Raw genomic sequence first — 26027 nt, 5'->3', positions numbered from 1 at the left:
CAGCGATGCTCAGCCTTTTGGCCCTGTGGGCCGGATGAGGGCCATGGGGCTGATCCGCAGGCCAAATCATACCCTGTGCCACCTCCACCAGGTCATGCATACCAGGATTGTGCCGCAGGGGGTCCCACACCACCTCTGCCCAGTCCCACATGTTGGGATTGGCCCCTAGGAGTCATCCCTCAGCCCTGCATGCCAGGATTGTATTCAAGCCTGCCCTGTAAACCTAATCTAATGCAAGGACCACAGCCTGCAGGACTCCCTATGAACCTGTGAGATGTCCAGCAAACCAGATGCATAGGTGCCAGGGCTAGACTGGGCCCCCAGGCCAGGGGTTGAGCACGTCTGGATTAGACCATACTTCCTACCTTTATGATGAGCATTGGGCTGGCAGTCAAAAAATAGGAGTTAAATTCCACAGGTTTCCTGTATGTCCTTGAGGAGGTGATTTACTCTGCCCTGTTTTTCAATCCCCCAGCTAAAAAAACCCCTAGCAAATATTCAATACCCCTCTGCTGTCTCTTGTTTAAACTTAAACCATAACATGCTTGGGGAAAGGGCTGCCTTTTTCTTCTATGTCTGCACAGTACCAAGCACAATGGAGTTCTGGTACCTGGACAGGGACTTCTAGGTAGAGTGGTAATGCAAGAAGGATCAATTATTATCTATTGGATTTATCATAAATTCCAGAAGATATTTTAAGTGCAGGGAAATGTTTTTCTTACTCAGCATAGTCAATTATCTTACTTCTTCAACTTTCTCTTTTGGTCATGATGTATATCGTTTCACATGGAGCAAACTCCAGATCCCATTGAAAAGTTAACTGGAATCAACCCTCAACTTCAATGAGGACTACTGCCTTTCCTTCAAGATATGCAAGACGGATCAATTGCTACCGATTCATTCCGTACATCAGTGAAATATACGACTGTGCGTTCCAGGCAACGTGTTGGGATGACTTATCCTCTTTATCTGACTAGAGCTTCACAAAGTAAATACAGGAGACTACCATTCTAATTGCAACACCTCAGGACAAGGTTGAAGCATTGCTTCCATAAGGCAGTTTCTGCCCATCTGAGATTCCATTTGAAAGCACCATGCAGAGCTTATCAAATTCTGATCCCAAAATGTGAAAAAGGGATAAGGCAATGGTGGATGCTGCAATTTATCTTACAAGGAACTTAAAAAAAAAAAAAAAGCTATCTACACAATGCTAGAATTAAAAAGCCCTGGGTATGTTTCTATAGAACAGGGGTTTGGCAGAGTTCCCTTTGCAGAAACTCCCTTTGCCTGTTGGTCTCAGTAGTACACATTCATTTACTGCCATCCTCCACTCTAGAGCCAGTCACACTTCAATGTAGCTGTTTCTAGCTTAAAAGAAGTAAAGATAAGAGACTACTGTAGGAATTACTCTTGTCAATTGTGAAATTTTTCACTGCTACCAAAAGGGTATTTCTCAGGGGAGAACCCAACTATCAAGTTGCTTACAATGAATTTCTACAGTACCACAGGTGTGTATATATATTTAAAAATAATGGATAATAAATACTTTAATACATTTCTAATACACTGATCATACATCAAAAAAAAGAAGAGAGTACTGGGGTGGAGAAGATGGCTGGCCAGGGATGGGGAAGCCCAGATGAAAAAGCCATGCTTCCTGTGCTGCAGAAGCAACCTGTGAAAGGGCATCTTTCCTGCTGTGCATATCTTACAACTGAAGGCATCAAACCTGCAGTTTTGCTGAGTGATGAATCTCTTCATGTGTTGATGGAGCATGGACAGGTTCCAGTGAAGTCAGTAATTTGCCTATATATGCAGGCGTCTGCTCCCATGGATGGAAATGCAAGATTAAAGCCTACTCAATCCTATTTACATGGCAAAGATCAGAATTCACTGGGGGATTATTTCCTGAAATGTGATGAAAAAAAGTGTTTAGAATTCATGTTTAATTAGATCTATTCCTTATTGAACTAAGAATTTTAAAAAATCCCATGACTAACGAAAGCAAATTGTGTGCCTACTAAAATAATCCAAGTTCTCAAGCATTTCTCACTGAGGACTGTTTACATGCTGGACTATTAGACTGGAGTCCAGATGGGGGTTCTTCCCCCGAAACCTGTTTTAAAACTCTTCAAAATGTATATATTGGTAACCGTCGATCCTCTGGATCATGGTGTAGATATAAGAAGTCTAGTCAGGTGCCTGATTAGTCCGTTTGTGGCTGACAAGCCCAATTTGAGAGTGACGCAGATTGTTACAAGTTTTACAGATCCATGTGTTGTCCAGCCTGGAGTCCAAATTTACAGCTTCTTTCTTTCTTGCATTGTTTTCATCCTCTGGATCAAATCTGCTTCATGCTAAGCTGCACTCAGTGCCAGATGTTCCCTACAGACTGGATGGGATTCTGTGCACTCTTCCCAGCTTTCTACATTGATGTTGAATGACTTTGTATAATATTTGCACAGGTCATAGTACAGCCATACAGAGCAACCCTGCTTCCTAGAGCCATCTCAAATCTCACTGTACAAAATGTTCTTGGGAATATGGTCTCCTCCCATTCTCATGACATGGCAGAGCCATCACAACCTCCTGTTCTGGACAGTGTTTTCTAAGTGTGTCAGTCCTGCGTGGTCCATCACCTGTGTTTGCCATTTTGTCTTCCCACATGATTTTCAGGATCTTCCACAGCTGTTCAGGCTCCTGATGTACCTAGCATATGTAGTCCATGTTTCCAAACCATAAAGCAGGGATGACAGCATGCAAGTTTAACAGATTTGCATCTTCATCTTATCTGATAGTCTGATATTATTCCATGCACGTTTCTGTAATAGCGTGAAATTCTCAGCTGCTTTTCCAATTCTGTTTGTTTAGTCTGAAGGTCAAGATTCCTGATGATTGTAGAACCCAAGTAACAAAAGCTGTCAAAGACGCTCAGAGATTTATCTGCCAGAGTGATGTCAGGCACTGGTTCTTCCTCCGCCTGGTACATGATCATAGTCTTATTGAGAGGAATTTTAACTAAATATATTAATTTCAACCAGGTGAATTAAAAGAAAAAGAAAGAACTTTCCCTTAACTGAAAAATACTGAATTCTATTGGCTAATTCTAGTGACAACTAGAATGAAATTATGGTCTGCCCTACTTCAGTACATTTGTATAACAACATAAACAAGAACAAGAAGTAAGTTTGGAAGGAACCAAGTTTGGGATAGACAATCTTCTCAGAGAAATCTGACTGCAAACTCCCTAGATCAGAAACTGAAGTGCATGTGTGTACAGAACCTAGCACAATATCTGACTGGAGCCTGCAGTTACATGTACAATGCACATAATAATCGGACTAGACGTGATTTAACTTGGACTAGAACTGGTTAGAAAATGATATTTCGGTTCCATGGGAAATTCTCACATTTCACTTTAGTTTTTGGTCCAAATCAGACTGCAATATTGAAATTTTCTACAGACTGGAAAGTCTGAAAGTGTTGGCTGTGAAACATCAAAATGCTTTGTTTCAATAAGATAATGCCAATATTTCATTGTGATAATGAGACATGACAACATATGAAATGCGCTAGCCAATAAACAAATTAATCAAAATGAAGGCTGAAACCAAAGCATTTTGTCCCCAAAATTTTTAGTCAACAAAATAAGATGAGGAAACACGGCAGCAGCTTGTCCAGGGAAAACTGTCATGAAAACCAAGTTAGTTGGGGAACCTAATTTCAATGTTAAGGAAAATGCAATTTCCAGTGGAAAACCGTTCTGTCCAAAATTCTAGCCTGCTGTGCGCCAAATGGTCTCCCATTGACACCAGCTGGATTTCTCCATGTGCAGATGGAAACCTGAGTACAGGAACAGAGGGTTACCAGGGTTGCCTTCACTGTCCTACCTCAAAGTTCTATTTAAGAAAAAAAAATCACGTTTAAAAGCTCGGTCCCATACAGCCTACTGGATTCTATTGGCCAGGGATGCACCGCCCCCGATGCCATGTCATCTGGTCTACGTGGCTTCCCAAGAATCTGTGGGGAGACCTGCGTGCTGTGGCCACGAATGCTAGGCTAAGCATGCAGGTCAGCACTGGGCCCAGCTCCATCATGTGGTGGCCCCTGGAATTCAATCCTCATGTATGGGACTGGGTAGAGACAGTTCAGGCCCCATTCCCAGTGGGCAGGGTCCCATCTGAACCATAGATGGGCCCCATATTCTCATCTGGCCCATGGATCAAAAGGTTGAGCACTGCTACTATCAGGTAAATTCCTCATTGCTCAGCACCCCATACAGCACCACTCACCCCAGCACAAAAGATGAGATGTGAATGACTACGCACAAAGTAATGGCAAGCTGGTCTTTCTATTTCTGGGTCCATGGCTCCAAGGCATTTTTACTACCAGTGTTGCCAATTCTCATGATTTTTGGCGTTGTTCTTAAAGTCTATGCTTCTTATCATTGTGAAGCAGACTTCACCAAGTGTTGGATAGTTCACCCACAATTAGGGAATGTGAAAAGCCTAGCTCTTTAAAATATATGTAAAAGAAAGCGCTAGACGTTTCACATTTCCGAGGCCTAGACTTGAAGAACAACGCCCAAAGTCATGAGAGGTGGCAATACCGCCGCTAACGTACCGCTTGTACATCTGTTTACAGGGAATGAGAGAGGGGTGTTACCTCTTCTGGTTCATGGATGCCCTCTGACTCCACTCATTCAAGCATGGGTTGTAACAGTGGGCGGCCGAGATGTCCTGGCTGGTGACACGGTAGCCCCCGACAATGAACAGGTAGTTGTCCAGCGTCGCCGCCCCATAACCGCGCACGTTCACCAGGTCCGGAGGCAGCTTGTTGGCCAGGGGCAGCCACCGCTGAGCCACCTCATCGTACCGCAGCATGGAGCCCGGTGCTTCCTCCTGCGGGGGCCGCCCCGCCAAGTTCCCCACAGCCACCAGGGTGGCGGAGCCCCCCATGCGCCTCTGGGCCAGCTGCTGGCGCAGGGCAGGGGGCAGCATCTGGCGGGCCTGCCACAGCACAGGGTGGTAGTGGGCGGCCATGAAGTCCAGGCAGGCCTCCTGCAGGTCCTGCAGGCCGTAGAGCTGGGCCAAGCCGTGCAGCTGCAGGCAGTTGCCGAGGCGCACCTGGGAGCGCAGCAGGCGCAGCAAGGGGGTCACCTGCAGGTAGCAGGCGGCCTCCACCAGCTCCTGCAGCACCGGGCCGGGCTCCCCGCCGCCGCCCCCCTCTCCCTCCCGCTCCTGCTCCTGCTCCTGCTCCAGCCGCGCCAGGCAGGCCGTGCTGATGAAGTCCAGCACCAGCTCCAGCCCCCGCGCGCTCAGCCCGCCGCACAGCTGCTGCTCCGCCCGGCCCGGCGCCGCCTCCCGCATGCCCGAGCGGTACAGCGCGCGGAAGTAGTCGCTCTGCTCCACCAGCTTCCTCTTGCACACCACGTAGCTCCGCTCGCCCAGCCGGATCCGCACCGTCTCCTCCCCGACCCCCTCTCCCTCCGCCTCCGCCTCCGCCTGCTCCCGCCGCCCCGTCGCTTCCGCGCCCGACATTGCTGTGCCCGAGCCCCTGCACCGCAGGCGGGGCGGGACGGCAGGCGGGGGCGGTGCTAGGAAGCGGCCTCCGCCCCGAGCGGCGGGAAAGGCCCGAAAAAGGCAATGCTGCTTCCCCGCGCGGCCCGCCCCGGCTTTGCCCCGCAATCCGCGCTCGCCCTCGCTCTGCCCCGGGCAGGGCTCAGGGACAGGGGTCCGTGCGCACTCTGCCCCCCTCACACTCGCACCGCCTCTCTCGCGCACGAGTTCACACACACATTTTCTCTTACTCTCATATGTTCTTTTACACGTTCTCACGCACTCGCACTTGCACGTTCTCACACTCGTTCTCTCTCATGCACGTCCAAAACATCTAGTGAAGTCCAACAAGTGCAGTCTAGCTGCACAGCTCCTCTTCTAGAGAGGTGGTTCTCCTGTGAGTCCCAAACCAGCCAAAGAACAGAAGATTTCCCATCGACTGGTTCAGCCCCTAGGTTCATCTCACCCAGTCTCCTGCAGGAGCTGTGGTCAGCCTCCTCCTGGCCCTGGCCAAGCCAGCCATGTACCTGACCATGAAGGAGGCTCTGGCCAGGACAGTCCCCAGGGACTCTGGAGCGGCTTTCCTTACCTTGCTTTGTTTCCGTCTCCAAGCAGAGTATCACTGGCCAGTGTCCGCTTGCTCCTTGGACTCATCTGAGGGCCAGTGGGCGCTGTCTGGTGTGCTCTGCTCGGTGTCCCCACTCAGCACAGTTGTTTTGAACTTCTGACCTGCACTCCCCTCCCTGTTTTTTCATTATTTGTCCCAAGAAATCTGTTGTCCCCTTTTCTTGTAGCCTACCTGCCTAAGGGAGGCCAATGAGAGAAGTGGTAGGCTGGGCCTATGGGACCTCCTGGTCAACCTCCTCCTGGCCCTAGCCAAGCTCGCAATGTATCTGACCAGGGAAGAAGAAGGTCTGGCCAAAAGGACCTCTGGGGACGCAGGGCCACTTTCCTGTCCCTGGTCTGATCCCATCTCCCAGCCTAGTATTGCTGGGCAGTGTCTACCGGCTCCTTCTACTTGCTCAAGGGCCAGTGGGCACTGCTCGGTGTGCTCTGCTCTGTGTTCCGCCTTGGTGCACTCTTTGGGCACATCTATACGTGCATATTAACACGCTGCAATAAACTCCAGTACTTATTGCACCTGAGTTTATTGTTCCAGGCACACCATTTGCACATGTGCCCAGGACTGTAGCACATTGATCCAGGTTGGAGCAGCCCCAGATAGCAGGGACCCTGGCTGAGAGGGTCAGTGTGCTGCAGAGGGGCTGGCTGGAGCACAAGGGTGCCTCAGCACAGATCTAGCTGGCAGGCAGCCCCCTTAACTGAAGCATCCTTATGCCCCAGCTAGCTGAGGCAGCATCTACACATTCACTGCTGCAGAGTTTTTTATTCCACAACAGGATAGTACTTGTAAATATTTACAAGTACTATTCTGCTACTGAGTAAATTAGTTTACTGCAGCCTAATTGGGCGGGCATGTGTAGATGCTGAGGTGTTTGCTGCACAGCTAATTAGTCTACAGCATAATAAATGTCTTGTGTAGACCCACCATTTATGAACCTATGACCTCACTCCCATCTCAGTTTTCTCTTTAGTTTTCCCCCCAAAACCAGTTGACATATGCCCAGTAACCTATACAGTGGCAGAGAGCAGATGCTGAAAGGAAGAGTAAACTGGGTATGACCAGGGTTTTTTCCCCACTGTTACTGTCTCACTAGCAGCCTCCAGCATTTAAAATCTATGCCCCTAGCTCCCATTCTCAATAGCTACTGATGCCCCTTTCCTCCAAGAATTTGTCCAATCCCTTTTTTGAATCCGGCTAGAAAAAGAGGCAGGTGTCTGTCTTTTACAACTTGGGAACAGAGCAATTAAGTGATTTTTCCCAGGTGACATGGGAAAGCTGTGGCAGGGTTATGAACTCAGCTTGACTCTTCTAATCCCAGGCATCTATATGTATAACTTAGCCTAACGAACCAAGCTATTTAACCTAGAACTGTAACAAACTCAGTCTTGTACAACCTTTTTGTACAAGAATTACAAAAGACCAGGAAGAGTGAAGGAAAGTTACTGCTACATCAAAAGTGCCCTAACAGTTGATGCGACCTCGGGACTGACTGAAACAAATTCACATTTGCTAGGATAAATACAAAGCAAACACTTATTATATATGGCAAGTACTTCCTCTTGACAGGTCCTAGTGGGGTAGACAGAGGAGTCTTGTCTTAACCACATTTGCTAAGCACATGGTAAAGGCTAGGCTTCTGGTGTAGGGAAACTGTTGCCTACCAGCATATTACAACATTCCTGTAATAGTTTTGGTGTACAGGGCAGAAACTAGTCTCCTCTATTCCTGTTGTCATTTACTGCCGCTTCCATTTGCTCCATGGTGCTGCTCTGCCCTCACTGCTAAACATTCTTTTAAAGTTTTCTTTTAGACATCCTCTTTTCTTCACAACAGTTGTTTCATTTGGATGGCTTCCTATGTAAGTCTGTGTTTTGGCATCCAAATGAAACCTACCAGTTTGGTTCTGGTGAAAATGAACTGCTGGTTGATGGCGTGTTGGATCACTTTGTTGATGATAAAACCTTTCTTTTCAATGTTGAGAATCTTTTGTAAGTACCTCTCTTCAAAGCCATCTATTTTTCTGGCTTATATTACGGTAGATCTCCAACTCTCACAGCCACATATTAGCACAGAGATTACATTTGAACAGAAAATTCCCAGATTTATTCTGGTTCTGTATAGCTTCCAGTTCCATAAGTTAAGTTTAGCGATTTATAGAATGCTGTTCTTGTCACTTCTTTCTTGAGGTGTCCATTGAATAATGTGGTGCTATTAGTTATGCATCTGCTTTCTGATATATTTCTACTTGATTCCTAGATTTCAAGAAGGGTTTTCTGTTTTTGTTTTGGGGAGGAGTTTGTTTGTTTTTGATGTAGTTGACTTTGAGCCTCTGCTTGGTCTGTTACTTTTGCCAGGTTGTCTCTCTGTAGCTTTCCAAGTGTGTGGCCCAGCAGCACAATGTCATCAGCAAGGTCTAGGTCTTCTAGACATTTGTCATCTACCCAGGCCATCTTAGCATTTGTTTTGCCTGTACCTTATGCTATCCAGTCTATGGCTATGCCAAATGGTAGCAAAGAAAGAACATATCTCTATTTCACACCAGTGTCCATGCTAAGCCATCCTGTTATTGAAGTTCTCTGTGGAAGTATAGAACCAGTCATCTTTGTATGAGGTCTGGAGATCTTAGCTGGAATTCCATAAACAATTGAATTCCAGCTATTATTTCAATTTGCTGGAATTTCATCATAATGTAAATATTGTTTACATACTCCAAATAATTACTGTTGAAGTATTCTCTTGCTCCCAAGATAATTTTTCCAGGTTTCTGAACTCCTGAGAGAGAGATTTCACCAGGACCCTTCACATGGCAGAAAGGGTCATCAGTGTTCTCTGCTGAGCAACCATTTTTATCAGAACAATAGTCCAGTTCCATGTCTGCGGACTTACACAGCTGGGTGGTCAGTCTTCTGCTCACTTTATCCAGGCTCAGGCTTGGCAGTTATCTCAAGGGGCAGCAGGTACAGTTATCATATTTATTATGCTGACAAATACATCCTATTTTTTCTTGTATACAAGACTATTTGCATCCTTGTTTCTTTCTTATACTTTGATCGTAAGCTCACTGTGGCAGGGACCATCTTTTTGTTCTGTTCATACAGGAGCCAGCATTATCACAGCTCATTCTATGATCAGAGATCCTATACACTACAGTAAGCCAAATAATACCTAATAATCTTGAATGCCAGAAAAGTTCCTGATCGTGTGCCAGCTATCATCTGCTCCGTCAGCAGGAAATCAACCAGGGACTTCTAGAAAGTCTGTGCAGCTTGAATGAAAGATGTCTACTCTGTGGCTTTCTTCTTTGGAAAGAGCACAAGAGAGGGATGCAATAGGTTATAGCCACACCATCAGCACCCAAATGAGAATAGGGCTGCACTGTGCTAGTTGCTGGATCAGCACAAAGTAAGAGACAAACCTCACTCTGAAAAAAGTATGAAATCTATGCCAACCAAATGACAATGAATAGGAGAAAGAAAGTATAATTACTCGTATCTTACACTCAGGGCTGGACATAGACATGGGCAAACTGGGTGGCTGCCTGGGGCCCGGACACAAAGGAAGACCGAAAATGGTAATTGTTATTATTATTAGTATCATTATCTCTGGCAAAGGAGGGCCTGATAGTAAAAGTTCGCTCAGGGCTGCCAGGAGTCTAGGTATGGTGCTCCTTACACTTGAGAAAATTGAGACAAAGAGAAATTAGGGGTATGCTTATACTACTTCTGCCACATATTTGAATGGAAGTGGCAGGTATGGCTACAACCTGTGTAATTCCCAGTCCTGTGACATTAAGTGTAGTTCAGACATGCCTACCACATCGGGCCACTCATGGGACATAGGCAGGGAATGGTTAGTTTGGAGTTCAGATGTGAAACAGGCACTGAGCTGCATAGTCCTGTTAAGACTGAGATGCTTGTGGCTGTGTGCAGAAGCAGAACACTAAATAGCTAGAAAATTTTAAGTGATGCCAAGTCAAGCAGTTATGGGGTTAACTTGCAATTAAGCAGAGCCTTTAAGTACCGCAATTTTGGCTTTGAGCAGACTCACTTTAGGTGCCCAGGTCCATGTGTAGATCTTCCCCAAAATCATTTTGTGCAAGATCACAGGAGAAACTTGTGGCAGAATGGAACTGAACTCAGATCTTGTGTACCAACCCAGTTCCAGAACCACACCAAGGGAACACTGAAACAGTTTTTGATTTCTTTAAAAAAACCCTTCACTTGAAGGGTTACTAATTCAAGCACAAGAGCCTTGTCCAAGAGAGCCAGAAACAGTCCATGAGAACCAGAATGTAATATTAGCCAGCCTAATATCACTACATTAAATACAGTACAGAAAGCAACACACAGTGAAAAAGTAAATGACTAAACCTGAAAGAACTTTAAAAATCTAGTCTTAAGATCTGAGGCATGATGCAGGTAGGAAAAATATTTAACTATATACTATTAGGATAGAGCGTCTAATGTAAAATAGAAGAGCCCCATGCTTCACTGCTTAATTCTACTGCCAGTAATAATGGAATTACCCTAGAGAGAAATTAGATCCAAATGACATAAGGTTTGTTGGAAGTGAACAAATGCTGCCGTTGTGCTCGCAGGATACAAGACAGGCATCTCTGGAACACAGGAAATATACTTCAGTATTTCAAGTTTATTAATAATCAGAGTTGCAAAACACCATGCCCATTACTGAGAGATGCTGACTGGAGCATATTTTAGTTCAACTACCAGCTTTATCTTTCTTGAAGGAAAAGCCACTAAATGAGGATAAACCTATTCTCATATTTCCAGGCAAACAAAGTAGTTCTTTTAGAGTCCTTTAAACATGGTTATTAACGCCCCCCGCCCAACAACAACAGTTTTTAAGCAGCCTGTTAATATTTCATTCCCACTATTTTCATCTTATTTTACCTGCCTTTTGATTAACCATTTAATATTTATTAGCTTGCCACACACAAAATGTATAGCATGTGCTTGAAAAAATAGAGGGAAATCTATTTCTTATGTAGCATTTGATCTGCCCTGTGCTTCCTTCTTTACTGGTGCTTAATTCTAAGGTGGCTGTTTTGGAGCTATGGATGCCAAAAGCAAAACAAAACAAAACAAATGCGTGCCAATTGTTCTGTTCTTAGTAGGTGTTCGCCATGGATCATGGAGCATTCAAGTCATCAGAGAACAGAACAGAAGTATGTGTGCTGGAGTCTCTGCCATGATACTCAATCTGTTTAATATATTAGGCAAAAAGACTCCAGTTAGGAATTTCCTTGCAACTGTCTCAGATTAAAAGGCTTCTTTAACAAAGCCTGAACTGGGGTCAGGCAGGTAGAGCCCTCTCTTTTTGGCCTGCTTTGGAACCATCTGTTACTAGGTGCTTTTGTGCTGTGTAAGTCACAAATGAACAACACCCAGCTGGAGTTTTCTTGCCTACTCCAAGAGATTGTCTAGACTAGCATAAATTTAGAACTTTTAACTGATGATAGCAATCGCATTTAGAAAGTACAGTATCATGTAGACAGAATAAGTAGTCCTTTTAAGTTGTGTAGTGTTGGAGTGATGTTGTAACTGTCATGGTCTGGGAAATAAGCAAGAGGCAAGGATTTCTTGTGTGGGTGATATCTTTTATTGGACTAATTCAAATCAATCCCAGACCTGAGGAAGGGTATCTTTTACCCTAAATTTCTCCCTACCATGCAGTTGGTCCAATAAAAGATGTCACCCACAAAAATCTTTGCCTATCATACAGTCCCTTATAACACATACTAGTGGGACAAGTTGAATCTTAGCTTGTGTGCTTATAGGAGACTTTCATTAAACTATTTGAGCTGTGTTAAACTCATCACAAAATCTAAAACAACACTATTTCCATGGTTTGTTTCCACCACAAACTCCGATTCATTATTTAGTACATTTGATAAAGTCTGAGTCATCATAGATTCCATTGCAGTGAAGCTAGGCCCAGTTGCAAGTGACACTGAGTAGGCTTATATTTGCACGTTTAAATTTCATTAAGTTTCCTGTTATGCTTACTGTCATGGGGTAGGGTCCCTGGAGACAGTAGTGATGCCCCTAGGGCCCTGTGACCATGCCAGCTTTGTCCCGCGAGCGCCCTCTAGTCTCACCTGCCATGCTTTGTTGGTTAAGATAGTAAAAGGCTGCCCTCAAGTTGCTACGCAGTCACAGTCCTGATGAAGCCCATTAAACCCTTAGGGTTTTTAGACCCCTTGCTGGGTCCCGTTCTCAGCAGGTGACTTGCGAGGCAACCCAAGCCTTATGGGCTAGATGTGTGGCTCCAAAACCACCCCTTTACCATGCTCCATGCCTCACAGATGGTATTTAGACGTTGTCTCTAGTGATGAAGCCTCAGTTTAGTTTGGTCTCTTGCTGTCACCAGACCCTTAGCCTCTGTACCCACACCCTCTGGTGCTGGGGTCTCCTCAACCCTGTCGCTGCACCCTCTGGTGCTGGGGCTCTGCGCAGTAGTGTGCTCCAGTGAGGCCTCCTCCTCCCCAAGAGCCTCAATCCAGCCCACAGGATTAAACAACAAGAACATGAGCCCCTGGGTAATAATACCAATGACATTGGAGGCCACACTCTGCACCTTTAAAAGGGCCAGTTTCCCCCTTAGCAATTGGTGCCTCCTATCCCCAGGCATTTTAGGAGCTCCTGGAGCTCCTTAGTCTCCCCAGCAGCTGGAGAGGCAGCCCAGCATCATGTGGAGCTTTTCTGCATGAACTCCTTCCCCCCTCCCCCTGGCTGCTACCGGAGAACTGACCACCTCCAGCCCTAGCCCTTGGGCTTACATGTGCCCAGGGCCCTGTCTCCTGCTTGCCAGCTGACCAGGTGCAGGTGCAGGCTAATTCCCTCATTAGCCCATTGCCATGGCAACCTGCACCTGTGAGGTTTCTGCCTGGCTCTTATGGCCCTCTCTCTAGGCAGTTTCTGCCCTTAATGGAGCAGGCATACCCTGGTGCTCTGCAACACTTACTTTTCACTGAAACCATGTAAAACTTAACAGCTGCACTGCCAGGCTTTGCCAGAGTTTATTGAAACCCAAACCTCAGAAAGAAGATAGGACAGGGTGGCACCTTAGAGACTTCCAGAGAAGCATGAGCTTTTGTAGGCAACAGCCTACTTTGTCAGATGCTATGGACATCTGAGACAATCTCAGGCCAAAAAAATCCCCCTTGAAACAATGCTAAAGAGATTTTAAAAAAAGAAGGCGGGGGGAAGGGTTCCCCACACAAAGCCACATTAACAGAATTTGCAGCCTTTCATTCTTTATTTTTTCGGAGGTTGATCAGACACATCTCATTATACTGGGCCAAACTCAAACCTGGGTACTGGTAACTCTAAATAGAACTGGTTGAAAAACTTTTGGTGAATAATTTTCTTTTGAAAGAGAGGGTTACTTACTCTGGAATCAAAACATTGTGTATGGATGCATTCATTATAGTGACCTACAAGGTTCTTTGGGTTAATTACAGTGATATTTTTGAAGGCAAGGGAAAATCAATGTTTCATTTTCATAAATATGCAAAAGATTTAATTGTTTTTGTTACAAGTTGTTTGTTTTAATATTATTTAGACATTATTTCATTACAACATTGTATTATGTATCCTATTTAATAAATTAATATAGAAGAATTAAGACATGTTAATACAGGGACTTAATGGTCCAGGATCAATATTTTCGTTTTGCAGGATTTTTTTTTTAATTCAACCCTTCTTCAATAAGGGGAAACAAAGACAAGGGAAGCAGGATATATCAAGAGCTAGAACACATATCTTACAGCTGGATTTATTAAAAAAGATCACTTCACCTGTATGGAAGCAGACTGACTTCCACAGAGCTCCATAGGATTGTAAAGAGACTGTTGAAAAAACCTGACTGCAGGTCAGGCCTTGCTATTTTTCTTCTGACTTGCATATACTTTCTAGCATTATCCTTTTCAGAGCCCATGCAAATATCATTAATACCAGACTATTAAACCCTTTATATACAAATAAGCAAACAAAAAGAATTCCAAATACCACTGCTGAGACTTGTAAAAGACGTTTCTGTTTTGTTAAGATTTGGCAGAAAAAGAGTTAATGCCTGAGAATTAGCTTCTCTAGGGAGTTCTTGGATTGTGCCACTATGTCTGCTGCCAGGTAGAAAGTTTCAGGTGGTGATTTTAATTCATAAACTAGTATTTAAAAACAAACATTGTTTTCCTTGGTTGTAGCTACATTTACAGATGTTTTTGTAGGAGGATTATAGATGACCATGTTCTCAAACAAATTATCCATTAGTTTCCTAAAAGCAATTTTTTGATAGTCTATGAACATGAGGTACGGCTCCGATACTGACCAGACTTTCTTTGCCAACAGAAAACATCTTTACATCCCTTCCCTCAGGAGCACATGGAACATCCTCATTTGCAGGTAAGACATAAATAGTAGTTTCTTATGAAAGTTTTGGGATAGCGAGGTAAATATTTTGTGCTATAAATGTACTTAATCATCCCCTTTAGCTATGATAAAGTTACGTGAAAAGTTAGTGAAGCCTTTGCAATGTAATAGACAAGTTTAAGAATTTGTTCTTCTGTGTGTGTTGCCCAGAGCGATTTTAGATACTTCAGATGGTAAAACTGGTTTACATGTCTTTAAAGGGGAAAAGTTAGAATTTCTCTTCAGCTGTTCTTGCTACTTAAGCATATTCAGAATGGGGAAGAAAGAAGAATCTGACCTTAATGCAAAGGAAAGAGGTGGTCAATTTGAATGTGGCCAAAAAGAAATAGTGGTAATAAGATAAGAGATCCCAGGTAGCAACATCCCTATGCTTTGTGATGCCGAAAAAATTGAAAATACAAGTTGAAATTGTTATATGCAGAGTGTGGTTACATGCAGACAGTCACTTGTTATGCATTTGGGGTCCAATTCTACAAATATTTATTTATCCATCATCCTTCTTGAATGGTCTTATTCAGACCTGTGTACTCTGTATACCATTTGGTTATGGGCTCAGCAGAAGAGCAGGTACTTCGACATTTGGCAGCCTATTGAATGCAATACAGGAAAATTGATGCTTACAAGATCTGAGCAAAATTTAGATCACCTCCATACATGTTTAAGCCCAAATTCTGCAGTTTTTTTACTGCACAAACCTGCAAAGATCCCCAGTTAAATCAAAGGAGCTTGTCTGGTCACTGAGGTCCACACACCTGGAATAACTTGCAGGACTGAGGATATAACTGCTAATTCTTTTTGAAAAGTAAAGAGAATTGTTGACTGTACATAAACTGTGTAAGGTCATAAAGACTTGAGAAAATACAGTGGTTCTGAGGCTACAGGCCTGATTCTGAGCCACTTATTCATATTCCACAAATACACCTATATATTTTAATGGAGAACAAGATGCTCTTCTGTGAAGTGGTGGAATCTAGACTGATGCAGAAAATTGATTATGAACCAGCTCATTTGCTCTTTCTTTCTTCATAAGGTTTTGATTTCTACAAATTTTGCTTTCTGGAAAGAACAGCAATGAAGAGTGAAAGAAGAGCACTTGGCATTGTCACATGCCAGTCCTATAAAACAAAATAGATACACAATGGGTGCGTCTACATGAGACACTACTGCGCAGTGGTTACTGCACATTTATTTAGTACTTGTATAATCAAGTACTAAACAAACACGCAGTAACCAGAGTTACTGCACAGTAGTGCCAGCAAACACCTTTTTAGTGATGCTACTGCGCAGTGGCCTAATAATACTGCGCAGTAGCATACTTGTACTGTTTGTGCTGTGACACACTACTGTGCAGTATTATTCAGCAACTGCCCAATTAGTGTCTCATGTAGACACACCCAATGTATAGCAAAATGCTGTTCTCAATGGAATTCTGATACAGATCTTCATGTTCATGAGATTGTTAATCAGGTGGCTTTTGTGCTTGGGCACAGGAAAATTGAGGCAACAGTTATCCCAGGGATGTATGGTCCCAATATTATTTGTTAAAGTGTCAGGGAAACATCTTCGTTTACAGAAGATACCTGATTGAAATCCATGTGACTATAAACAGTAACCGGATTCAGTAACTAAGACCCCAGTTTAGCTACTGGCTTCATGTAAGGGGACCTGAACTAAGCTGCATTAAACTTCAGTAGAGCTCTGAATACACATACACTACGCTGACCCCCTTTGTGGGACCAAGGGATATTATGCTGCAAGATTTATACCAACTGTAAACCTGTAGTTCACACAAGTGTTAGTATTAAAGCAACATGAAAGCATCCCATATATTCTGATGCTGTTAGATACAACCTGAGGAATTTCCTTGAACCCATCTTTAAGGATAGATCACAACCCCACTCATAAAACATAGTAATACTATACTAAAATATAGTATAGTAAAATGATAGAGTTTTTGCCTATCTTTTCCCCATCTGACATGTAAGCCTTTAATTGTAAACAGATATAATATCTAAAGCTGTTTAACAATACTCATATCCAGCAGGAAATTAGGGAATCAAACAGATGTTCAAAAAAATCAAGTGCCAGCTGCTATGTGAAAGACAGGGACTTGAAGAATTGTAAAGCACTGACTCCAGCCACTTTCTATTACAGATTTACATTTTATAAAGCCAGGCCTTCTTCAGGTTCAAGTATAAGGAGGAAAACTGATGTAAGCTGAATTCTTGATATCACTAAACTTAGAGAAGAAGACCAGTTAAAGGTTCTGTCAATCCAAAGACAGTTTCCTCCATTCATCATCAATAGTTAGTGGGTTTCCACAACATATATAAAAAAAAAAATTAAAGGATTGATTGGAAAGGAGAGAGCCACCCACTTCTGGTTGCTAGATCATGGAAATATTTTAAAAAGATATTTATAAGCATAGAAATAAATCCAGCCTGTGTGTCAAATATTTATAACAAGCCTGAATAAGAGGAAGACTCTGTTGGCCTCAAGTGATACAAGTAGCTATTTTCCCTTAGAAAGCTGTGGTGAAACCATCTTCTAGGCTCATCATTATTCTGTGTTTATTCACAGATACGCAATAGTTTGATCTAACAGGACAAAAGTGGCAGATTCATGATCCTGAGGTCCAGCCCTCTGAATGACTAAAGATGGTATGTGTTTGAAAAAGACACCAAGAAGCTCTACTGGCTCCGAAAAACTCATCTAAAGTCCAAAAGAAAAAAAAATCAACATGTTCAGAAAACAGCTTCAAACTTTCAGCTTATGTCCATCAAACAGAATCATGGGAACATTTTAAAAGAAACTTTTTCCTTCTTCTGGCAATGTCAGCATTTTCCAGGAGATTTGCTATTAAAATGCTGACTTGTCCTCTGCACATCTGTGCTGGAGAAATGGCTCTTACTAAGCCCACGAAGTGAGGAAATGTTTCTGTTGGGAGTAGTAGCAGAAGTGCTGCTGGTTCTGGGGTTGGTGTGGGAGTCGGATTCGCTTTGCTCACCCACTGCTTTTTACAAAAACTGTTGGATCCGACGCTTCCCAGGTTTGCTGATTGATCTGGAGGAATCTCAGAAATGGGGAGCTCAGGTTCTGAAGATTTACACAGAAATCACAGCCCAACAGTGCAGCAGAGCCTGCTGCCTTCTGAAGAATGGTAAGTGTCTATTATCTGCTTTTGTTCAGATCCCAGAAGTGTATACTAAAATTACTGCACATGAGGAAATTTGGGTTTTTAGGATTTTTAGACATTGCCTTATCTTTCCAAAGAACAAATACATTTTTGAGGTGGGAAAGCCAGGATACATCCTAATTATTTCCCTCCCGAGTCCCTCCTTTGCCTCCATAGAAGTAACTTTGACTGTGTGAACTTTTAGGAAGAACAAATTAGAAAAAATGATTAAATTATTAGAAAATATTCTTAGTGTCTGGCTTTGATAAACCTTTGAAGTTTGATTAAATGGAAGAATTCTGTTTCCCAGTACAAAATTTGTTTCCGGGGTGCATGTTAATAATATTACTATTTAAGTAACAACCTCTCAGTATTTTTGGGAGTAGTTCCCCTCAGGTTAAGTAGAACATTACACTGAAAGTTGGACCATCAATGTCAGTGGGTCTACTCATGGAATAAGCTATATGCAGCCTGGATATGGGTGAAAGAATCTGGCTTTCTGGGCATGCCTACACATGCTACTAAGGCAAAGCAATAAACTCTGGTGCATATTGCAATGGAATTTATTGCTCCCACATGCTACATTTACAGCCTGGGACCTCAATATATCGAGCTGGGTAAAAGCAGCCTGGCTGACAGGGGGACCAGGGGGTTAGTCTGCTAGCCCGGGGCTGCTCTGACCCAGCTCAACATGCTGCAGAGGGGCTGGCTGGGGCATGAGGGTGCTTCATTGTGGGGCTAGCTAGTAGGCAGTCCCTGAACTGAAGCACCTTCATACCCCAGCCAGCCCTGTCAGCATCTACACATGTATTGCAGCAGAGTAAAGAACACCACAGGATAGTACTTGTAAATGCAAGTGGTGGAGTTAATTACTTTACTCCATCCTAATAGCACTACATGTGTAGATGGTGATATTTTACTGTGGAGCAGCAAATGTTCTGTGTAGATGTGCCCTCTGAGGCAGATTAACAAGACTGAATTCCATGAGGAAGGGACCGCATTTTTGTTTGATGTTTGTACTATATTTCTGGTGTGCAATTGGGGCTCATTTGTGCTACCACAATACCGATAATAAATGGTATTAAATTTAAGCAAGTGAGAAAAGTTGGCCAAGGCACATTAAAAAGAAAAAAACCCAAAAAACAAAACATAAACCTTGGAGATGAAATCAGATCTCAGGAACTCCTAGTTCTTAGCTTTAAACCACAAAACTATACTGCTTCTCTGTACCGCTGCAGAAAGTAGAGGACTTTATAAAGGGATTCTGGAGTGTTCAAATTTGATCCTAAAGCTGCAGTGCACTTTAAGTTTATCTTGTGCAGAATGACATCTGACTCTGGATAATAACACTACAAGCAACCCTGACATTGTGAGGAAGTTTTGGATAAGTTTCATCAACCTCCAACACAGATTGAGAGAGCTTACGTATTAATTATCAATATTGTGCAAAGAGTCAAGATGTGCCTTAGCATATATAATTACTACATGTTCTTATAGAAATATAGCAAAATCTTTATTCAGTATAGGAATATTTTGTTTATTTAGCTTACGGTTTTTATATCCAACAAGAAATTTCTACTAATATATAACATTTATCCTGGAAAGGAAATCAATGTGTCAGGAAATCAATAAAGGTGTTTATAATTTTTCATTACAAAGTCACAGGTTCAGCTATATCTCTGTAACATCATTAACAAAAGTTTATAACTTTGAATGGCATTACAGTGACTTGCATGCAATAAGATAGTGATTTCAATTCAATTCCCAGGAGACAAAAGTAGCCAGTACCAGAACTACTGCTATAAATCCCAATATAACTGTTTGATCAAACAGACAAGGTTTTAATGGCATACAGACCAAAAAGTGAGTCTTTATAGACACTGGCATTATGCACAGATAAATTAGCTCCACTGATGCACGGGGGGGGTGTGTGTGTGTGTGTGTGTGTGTGTGTGTGTCAGGGGGGAGGGTTCTTTTCTTTTTTGTTATATAAGGAGGTTAGCTATTTCAGTCTGAAGTAGGCAACAGCCTTCTTTACATCTGATGAAATGCCTCTCTGAACCATGTAGTCTCTAAGGGCACTTTTACACGTGCTCCAGAGGTTGGGGGGGGAGTGCTTTAATTAGAGCGGTTCTGAGAACTGCTCTAATTAAAGTGCCACAGTGTTTTGTGTATCAGCATCCCCACACTTAAAAATGGCAGAAGAGCACTTGAACTAAAGCTTGTCAAACATTTTTAAACATGGGGGCGCTGATACACAAGATGCAGGAGGCTGCTAGAGCACAGTAATTACCAGCAGACTCAATTAATTGGACTTCCAGCACAGTGGAGCAGCCTCCACACTTGTGTACAGGTATCCTTTGGTGCTATCCCACCCTACCTAGTATGAAGAAATGCACTACAAGATGAAAAATAAATTAAAAGTAATTAAAACAAAACACATTAAAATTATCTGTTAAACTTATTATCTTCAGAACAATTAAAATATTTATATATATACTTTGGCAATTTCTATTTATTTGCTTACCAAAAAATCCTTACTCTGGCAAAAAATATTTTCTGCCTGGGGAAAAATGGGTTTATTAGCTCATTCAAACCAGTATCTTTTACCATAAGCAAAAAACCCAACAACCTAAATGGAGCATATACCAAAAAATTACATTTTTTCAAAATGAAAGTAGATTCATTTTTAGGATCTTAAAATGAAAGAATTTTGTGAAACTTCCATTTGCTGTACAATCATTAGAAACTTCAACACCATTTAAAAGGAAACGTAAAAAAAAAGTTGCATTGGCTCCTGATAAGAGGCCTGCTTCTGAAACCTTTCACAGATAAAGACTTGCTTTGAAATACCATGTGTACTCCTATTCATAAGTATTGTGTGTTCTTAAATAATATTTGATTTAATCTATAAAGTTGCAGAGTATTTGATACATAATAGCATTACAAGAAAACAAAGGTTATTTCCACTGGATTTACCGGTGTCATAGAAAAATCTAAAGTACACCAGCTTCTAAGGGTAAGGATACAAATTACTGCCATAACTAACCAAAAATGAATATTTCAATAAGATCTGGTAAATAAAGTTGATACATGAATGCAAACATTAAATTAAATATAATTCTATAATAGATATTTGGAAAACGAAGTCTTTTTATGCTGTCTTTATGTACGGCATAAGAAATCTACAAGAGAAAATGGAAAAGCTTACCAGTACTTTTTTCTGCAGTTTTCTTAAACAGTCAGTGACTTTTAAATTCTCATATAGATGGAAACCAGTTTTCTTCATCTGACCCAGTAAGATGTGTAATGCAGAGAATGGTTCAAAATATCTACATATAAACTAAAAGTGCTTGTTTAATTCCGCCATAACCTTTTAAATAAGAACTAAAACAGTTGGGATAATACAAAGCAAATTTTTATGAAACCAGAAAGAATGGACTTTTGTCCTTCACCATTTTTATGTCAACCACACATTTTTTTTTTCTGGCACCCATCTTCTTTTTTATTAAAATGCACATTTACTAACTGCAAGATCTTTATCAGTCTGACAAATAATTGGAGACTGATGAAAGTTGACTTATGCTTGAAATAGAGTATGAAGAATGACTCCAGGCAAGGAAAAATTGCTGATTATTTTTTTTTTGATAGCATATCATGCTTCCCTTTGCCTGAATTTTCATTAGAGTTTTTAAAATACATATTTATGTGCTGACAGTCCTATCCTCATTCCAGCTGAGCAAAGAAAGATTTGGCTTAGGACTGAAAATCTTGTCTATTTCAGCAGTGACTTATAATTTGTAATAAAACAGTAATTGCATCCTTCCAGAAAGCTATTGAGTTCAGATGCTTTATGGACAAAGTGCATCCTCAGAGACACCCTGCTTTAGAAAACATCACCTCTGCTTTACAACACTTAAATCTGTTTGTTCATATCTGCAAGCCTATTTCCAAAGTGTATTTGTAATGTATTACTGGTGCATTATGAAGGTCAAATAATAGTGAATTAAGATAGAAATTATTACAAGCCTGATATTGCTATATTTTAGCAATAAACAAACATTTTCTTCTTCCCCACAGCAGATAATCAAAAAGACATTGAGAGAGTAAATAGGGAAAACATTATATGTAATTTTTTTACTCACTCTTCCTTATAGAAATGGCATTAACAGTCATTTTAAAGTTAATTCCTCAGTTAGAATGAGCATAAGAATAAGGCTGTTGAAATAAACATAAATGTAATGTAACGCATGCTACATTCTGGAGTATGGATGTTATTGTTGTGAAGGCAATGCATATGCACACTGTAGTTACCATCAATTTTGTTCTCAATCAAAAACTGCAGAGCCATTCTAGAAATGTTTGCACATTGTAAATGTCCAGCTCTGTTAAAGCATGTGATCTAAGCAGAACTATGCTGACATGTACCATAAGCATCTAATCTCTAAAGCGTGCATCCAATTCAGATTCAATAGTTATATCAGCATTTTCCGCAAGTGCTTTTCTAGCAATCATGAAAATCAGCATCACATAAATGGACACTTCCCCCCCCAATTTAATCGTAGTTTTTTGTTGTTAATCTCAGTTCTTACCTTGCAAGTACATTTTTATGCAAGGTGCCCTGCTTAGTTCAGGAATAGTTTTGTGGTGAGGGAAGATGAGAGGAGGTAAAAGAAACTTTTTTTTTAAATCACTAACAATAAGTCTACTTCTTTACTGCAGGAGAAAAGGGTAGAGCAATGTAGTCATGGAGAACTAGCTTTGGACTAGATGCTTAGCTTTTGAACATGTAATTAAATATTCTCAAAGGGAATTGGTAAAACAGCATGAAAACCTCTGTTCTAAAATGCTATTCAACTGTCCAGTATTATTACCATTGTTTCATGGTAGGCAAAAGAAATGGAAAGCAAATGTAGGGGTCATTATGTCCACAGAAGCTCAACATTTATACTTTTCTTGTTATAGATTCCTGTAACTTGGCTGTTTTCTATTATGAAACTATCCATCAGAACTTTAACTGCCTGCATATTTATTGTCCATCACTGGAGAGCTGCATAGTGCAGGCTAGAAGAAATGTCATTTTGTACAACATTACAACAGGTAACAATGTATTAAACTAAGGTGGGGGTAATTCCCTTATATCACCTAAAGAACGTGTACAATTCCTAAAAATGTCTTGAGGGCTTTTTGGCCCTATAACATATATAAGCTACCTTGTAAGTAGCATTTACTTATTTTCCCCGTTACCTTAGAGAAGTGAAAATGCACATGTCCTGCTAAGTGTAATGCTAAGAGATGTGTATTTAATGTATGCTTTGTCTTTGCTTTAATAGGGACTGATCCAGATCTTCTTGTTTTTGAGAAATTGTCTTATAAGGATCTGAATACCCGTTCTTCATTCAACAAATATGAAAGACAAAACCACTCAAAGGTCGCTGATTCAGAAAGTTGCCAGCACGATAACATCACATCAGGTTCACTTCTACCTGAATCTTCATCTTCTACCACGAGCCAAGGTTTGGTAGCAGTAAATAGTTACATCCACGGCACAAGAGGCCTGGTCCAAACACCTGAACTGTCCACAGACTCATGGACAAGATCTTCACCAGTGGCTGATCCTTTTGCTAAGGAAAAAGATGTAAGTTCAGCAAGTACAGGTTTGACAACCAGTTTGGACAAAAAGCCTGTATACTCTACCTTGATGTCTGTATCTGCTAAGCTGTTATCCCATAAACCTAGTCCCGCTCGTCTGAACAACAGTAAGCAGAACTTGAATGAAACCAAAGGTTACAGCGGCAGAAACTACACTTCAGAAAATGATGACCACAGACCTGCCTGGGTGGTAATGGCTACTGGTGCCTGGTTGATGCCTATAGTGCTTTGTTCTTCTCTCATTTTCCTTTGCTGCTGTACTGTTTTTTTGGCAGCAGGGTGCTGCAGAAGGAGGAGAGGTCACTATAGGCCGGTGCGGAGAAGAGAAGTAGAGTCTAGACAGTTTATGAAATACACCATTGTAAAAGATCGCTTGTAATACAAAATACTGGAACCGTAATAAGGAACTTATTAATGTGTATCACCCTTGTATTGAAGAAATAAGCAGCAGCTTTTCTTGGTGAAACACATCACACCACTTATTTCAAGGTGTGTTCTTAAACTGATTTCCAAATAACATTTGGCAGATGGTTTCAGCTTCTTTTGGCTGTACTGTAACTGTGTATTGTCTTCAGCAATACAGTTCTTTTTAGTAGCCAATTCTCCAAAGATCTGTAGGGCCAAATTCTTATCAGAAGTATATGACCACAACTCCGCTCAGGATTATTCTGTTTATAATTTGGCCCAGAGTAGTTTATACACAGTTATGTTAGAATCCTTTCCTAACCTCCCTCTAAAGACAACAGGTCTGACTCTTGGCTGCCGTATTTCCTAAAACTCTGGCAAAGCAAGCATAATGCATCTAACTCAGAAGAAAAGCATTTTACATCTATTATGCACAAGAAATCATGGAATACAAAAGTGTAGGGCTATAGAAAATCAGGTCTAATTGCTTTAGGATCATTCATTTCTGAATAACATTGAAAACTAAGAACACCAGAAGTCAGACTTCTGAGAAAAGGACTGGTCCTTCTTGTCAATTTCTGAGCTTCTACTTCTTAATGATTGAGGTGATGAGGCTTCTGGTTTCTTTTAGACATTTTTATTAGGATACATATCCTGATACTTTGCCTATATTTCCCTTTGCCCAGTACAGCATTTTCAAGGACCAGTGCCTTTCAGGAGACATCTTGCCCCAAGATGACTGGCTCCTTCCTGCCCTGGATGGCAAGCTGCCTCCATCCCTTTCCAAGTTAACCCTTCCCAAACCAATAAATAGCCTTTTATATAGCTAAAGCTCTTCTTCATAGTGCAAATGTCACAACACCCCAAAAATCTTCACTCTTAACAAATTGACTGAGGCTTTTAACAACACAGCAAAGTTGTTTTTTTGTCTGGGGTTACCTTTGGTTTAGTGTTTTTCTTAGCAACTTTTGCTTCTGTTCTCAGATTAAACCCTATGCTGTATTTTTTGCCTTTCCTCTAACACTAGGATTATGTGGTTTTACCAAATGCTTTGCTCATGAAGCACTGTTGCCTTCCATCACCCTACATGCAAGCTTCCAATGCACTGTAAAAAAAGCAGGTCAGTTCAAGACCTGTCATCTTGTTGCCAGGTTGACACCCTGCGGATGCTAATCTTCTTCCCCACCTCCACCACCTTTCTGCTTTGAAGTCTCTCACACTCACCTGCTCTGTCATACATCCTGAGAAATACAGTCTGATAATGGCTAGGCAGGTGGCAAACCATAATGGCTGCCTGCGATTGGCTAAGACTTGTCTACATCCTATAATTTGTGTTACTCTATATCTTCATTCTGCCTGGCTTGTTTTTACTTATCTAACCCAATTCTACCTTGTCCTTTGTACTGTAAGCTCTTTGAAGCAGGGATTATAATTTACCAGAAGTTTGTAAAGCATGTAATTCAATGAAGCTTGAAATAGAGCCTGAGGATGCCACCACGCTATATTAAATAAAAAGAACATGCCTTTTTTCCTACACTATTTGAAAATATGGCTCTTTAATGTCCAATTCAAATCTAATTACAGGACCAGTAAGGTACCAAGATACTCCCTTGCCTTACCTTACCTGGGAAGTTTGATAATCAAAGCAAACATTTTCAATGTAAGCAGATTGCTCTTCATCTTTTACATCAGCTGACGTTTCAGAGTTCATTCATTCCTTCAGTTGCTGTAAGACTAATCTGAGCTTCTTTATGCCCCAGTAAAGAAGCATAAAATACACATTAGTCCAGCAGGCATTACTATATTAAAATCATTTTCTTAAAGAAAAAAGGCTGTTTATACACATTTGTAAAACTTTTGTCTTGAAATTGGTATGATGCACTGATTAATGTTTAATAATGTGATGAGGTCTCAATTCCTCATGCACATCTAATCACAGCTGAACATGGCAGGTTGAAAGACTTGCTTATTTCAAAACTATATTTTAGCTGAATATGTTTTAGTTCTAAAACTTAGGAACCTGGCATACAACAAACCTTCGATAATGCCCATAATATTAACTGTATATAATTCAAAACAAGCAATTAGTGGGATAAATATTTTAAAAAGAGCATTTTGGAAAACTTTAGTTTGGGAGGATAAGGGATTTGGGCTATCAAATC

The 26027-nt window shown here is 41.5% G+C and overlaps 2 protein-coding genes across 2 annotated transcripts in view; one reads left to right on the top strand and one right to left on the bottom strand.

Annotated features, from left to right (window-relative positions):
* KLHL42 (kelch like family member 42) overlaps positions 1 to 5637 on the bottom strand; it is a 31066-nt gene extending 25429 nt beyond the window's left edge. Inside the window, exon 1 of the mRNA XM_019515978.1 lies at positions 4666 to 5637. Within this exon, the coding sequence (XP_019371523.1) occupies positions 4666 to 5540 (875 nt within the window). The 5' untranslated portion in view covers positions 5541 to 5637. The remainder of the gene's footprint in view (positions 1 to 4665) is intronic.
* Positions 5638 to 17013: 11376 nt separating this feature from the next.
* On the top strand, positions 17014 to 25043 carry MANSC4 (MANSC domain containing 4). The gene is made up of 3 exons (XM_019515977.1): positions 17014 to 17793; positions 22774 to 22908; positions 23142 to 25043. The coding sequence occupies exons 1-3, from the start codon at positions 17565 to 17567 to the stop codon at positions 23837 to 23839; spliced, it is 1062 nt and encodes a 353-aa protein (XP_019371522.1). The 5' UTR covers positions 17014 to 17564; the 3' UTR covers positions 23840 to 25043.
* The last annotated feature ends 984 nt before the right edge of the window (positions 25044 to 26027 follow it).

Source organism: Gavialis gangeticus, unplaced genomic scaffold (assembly GCF_001723915.1).
Source record: "Gavialis gangeticus isolate Ggan-Ray unplaced genomic scaffold, GavGan_comp1, whole genome shotgun sequence".
Taxonomy (NCBI): domain Eukaryota; kingdom Metazoa; phylum Chordata; order Crocodylia; family Gavialidae; genus Gavialis; species Gavialis gangeticus.
Note: the sequence above shows the minus strand (reverse complement) of the source record. Positions and strands in the feature narration are given on the sequence as shown.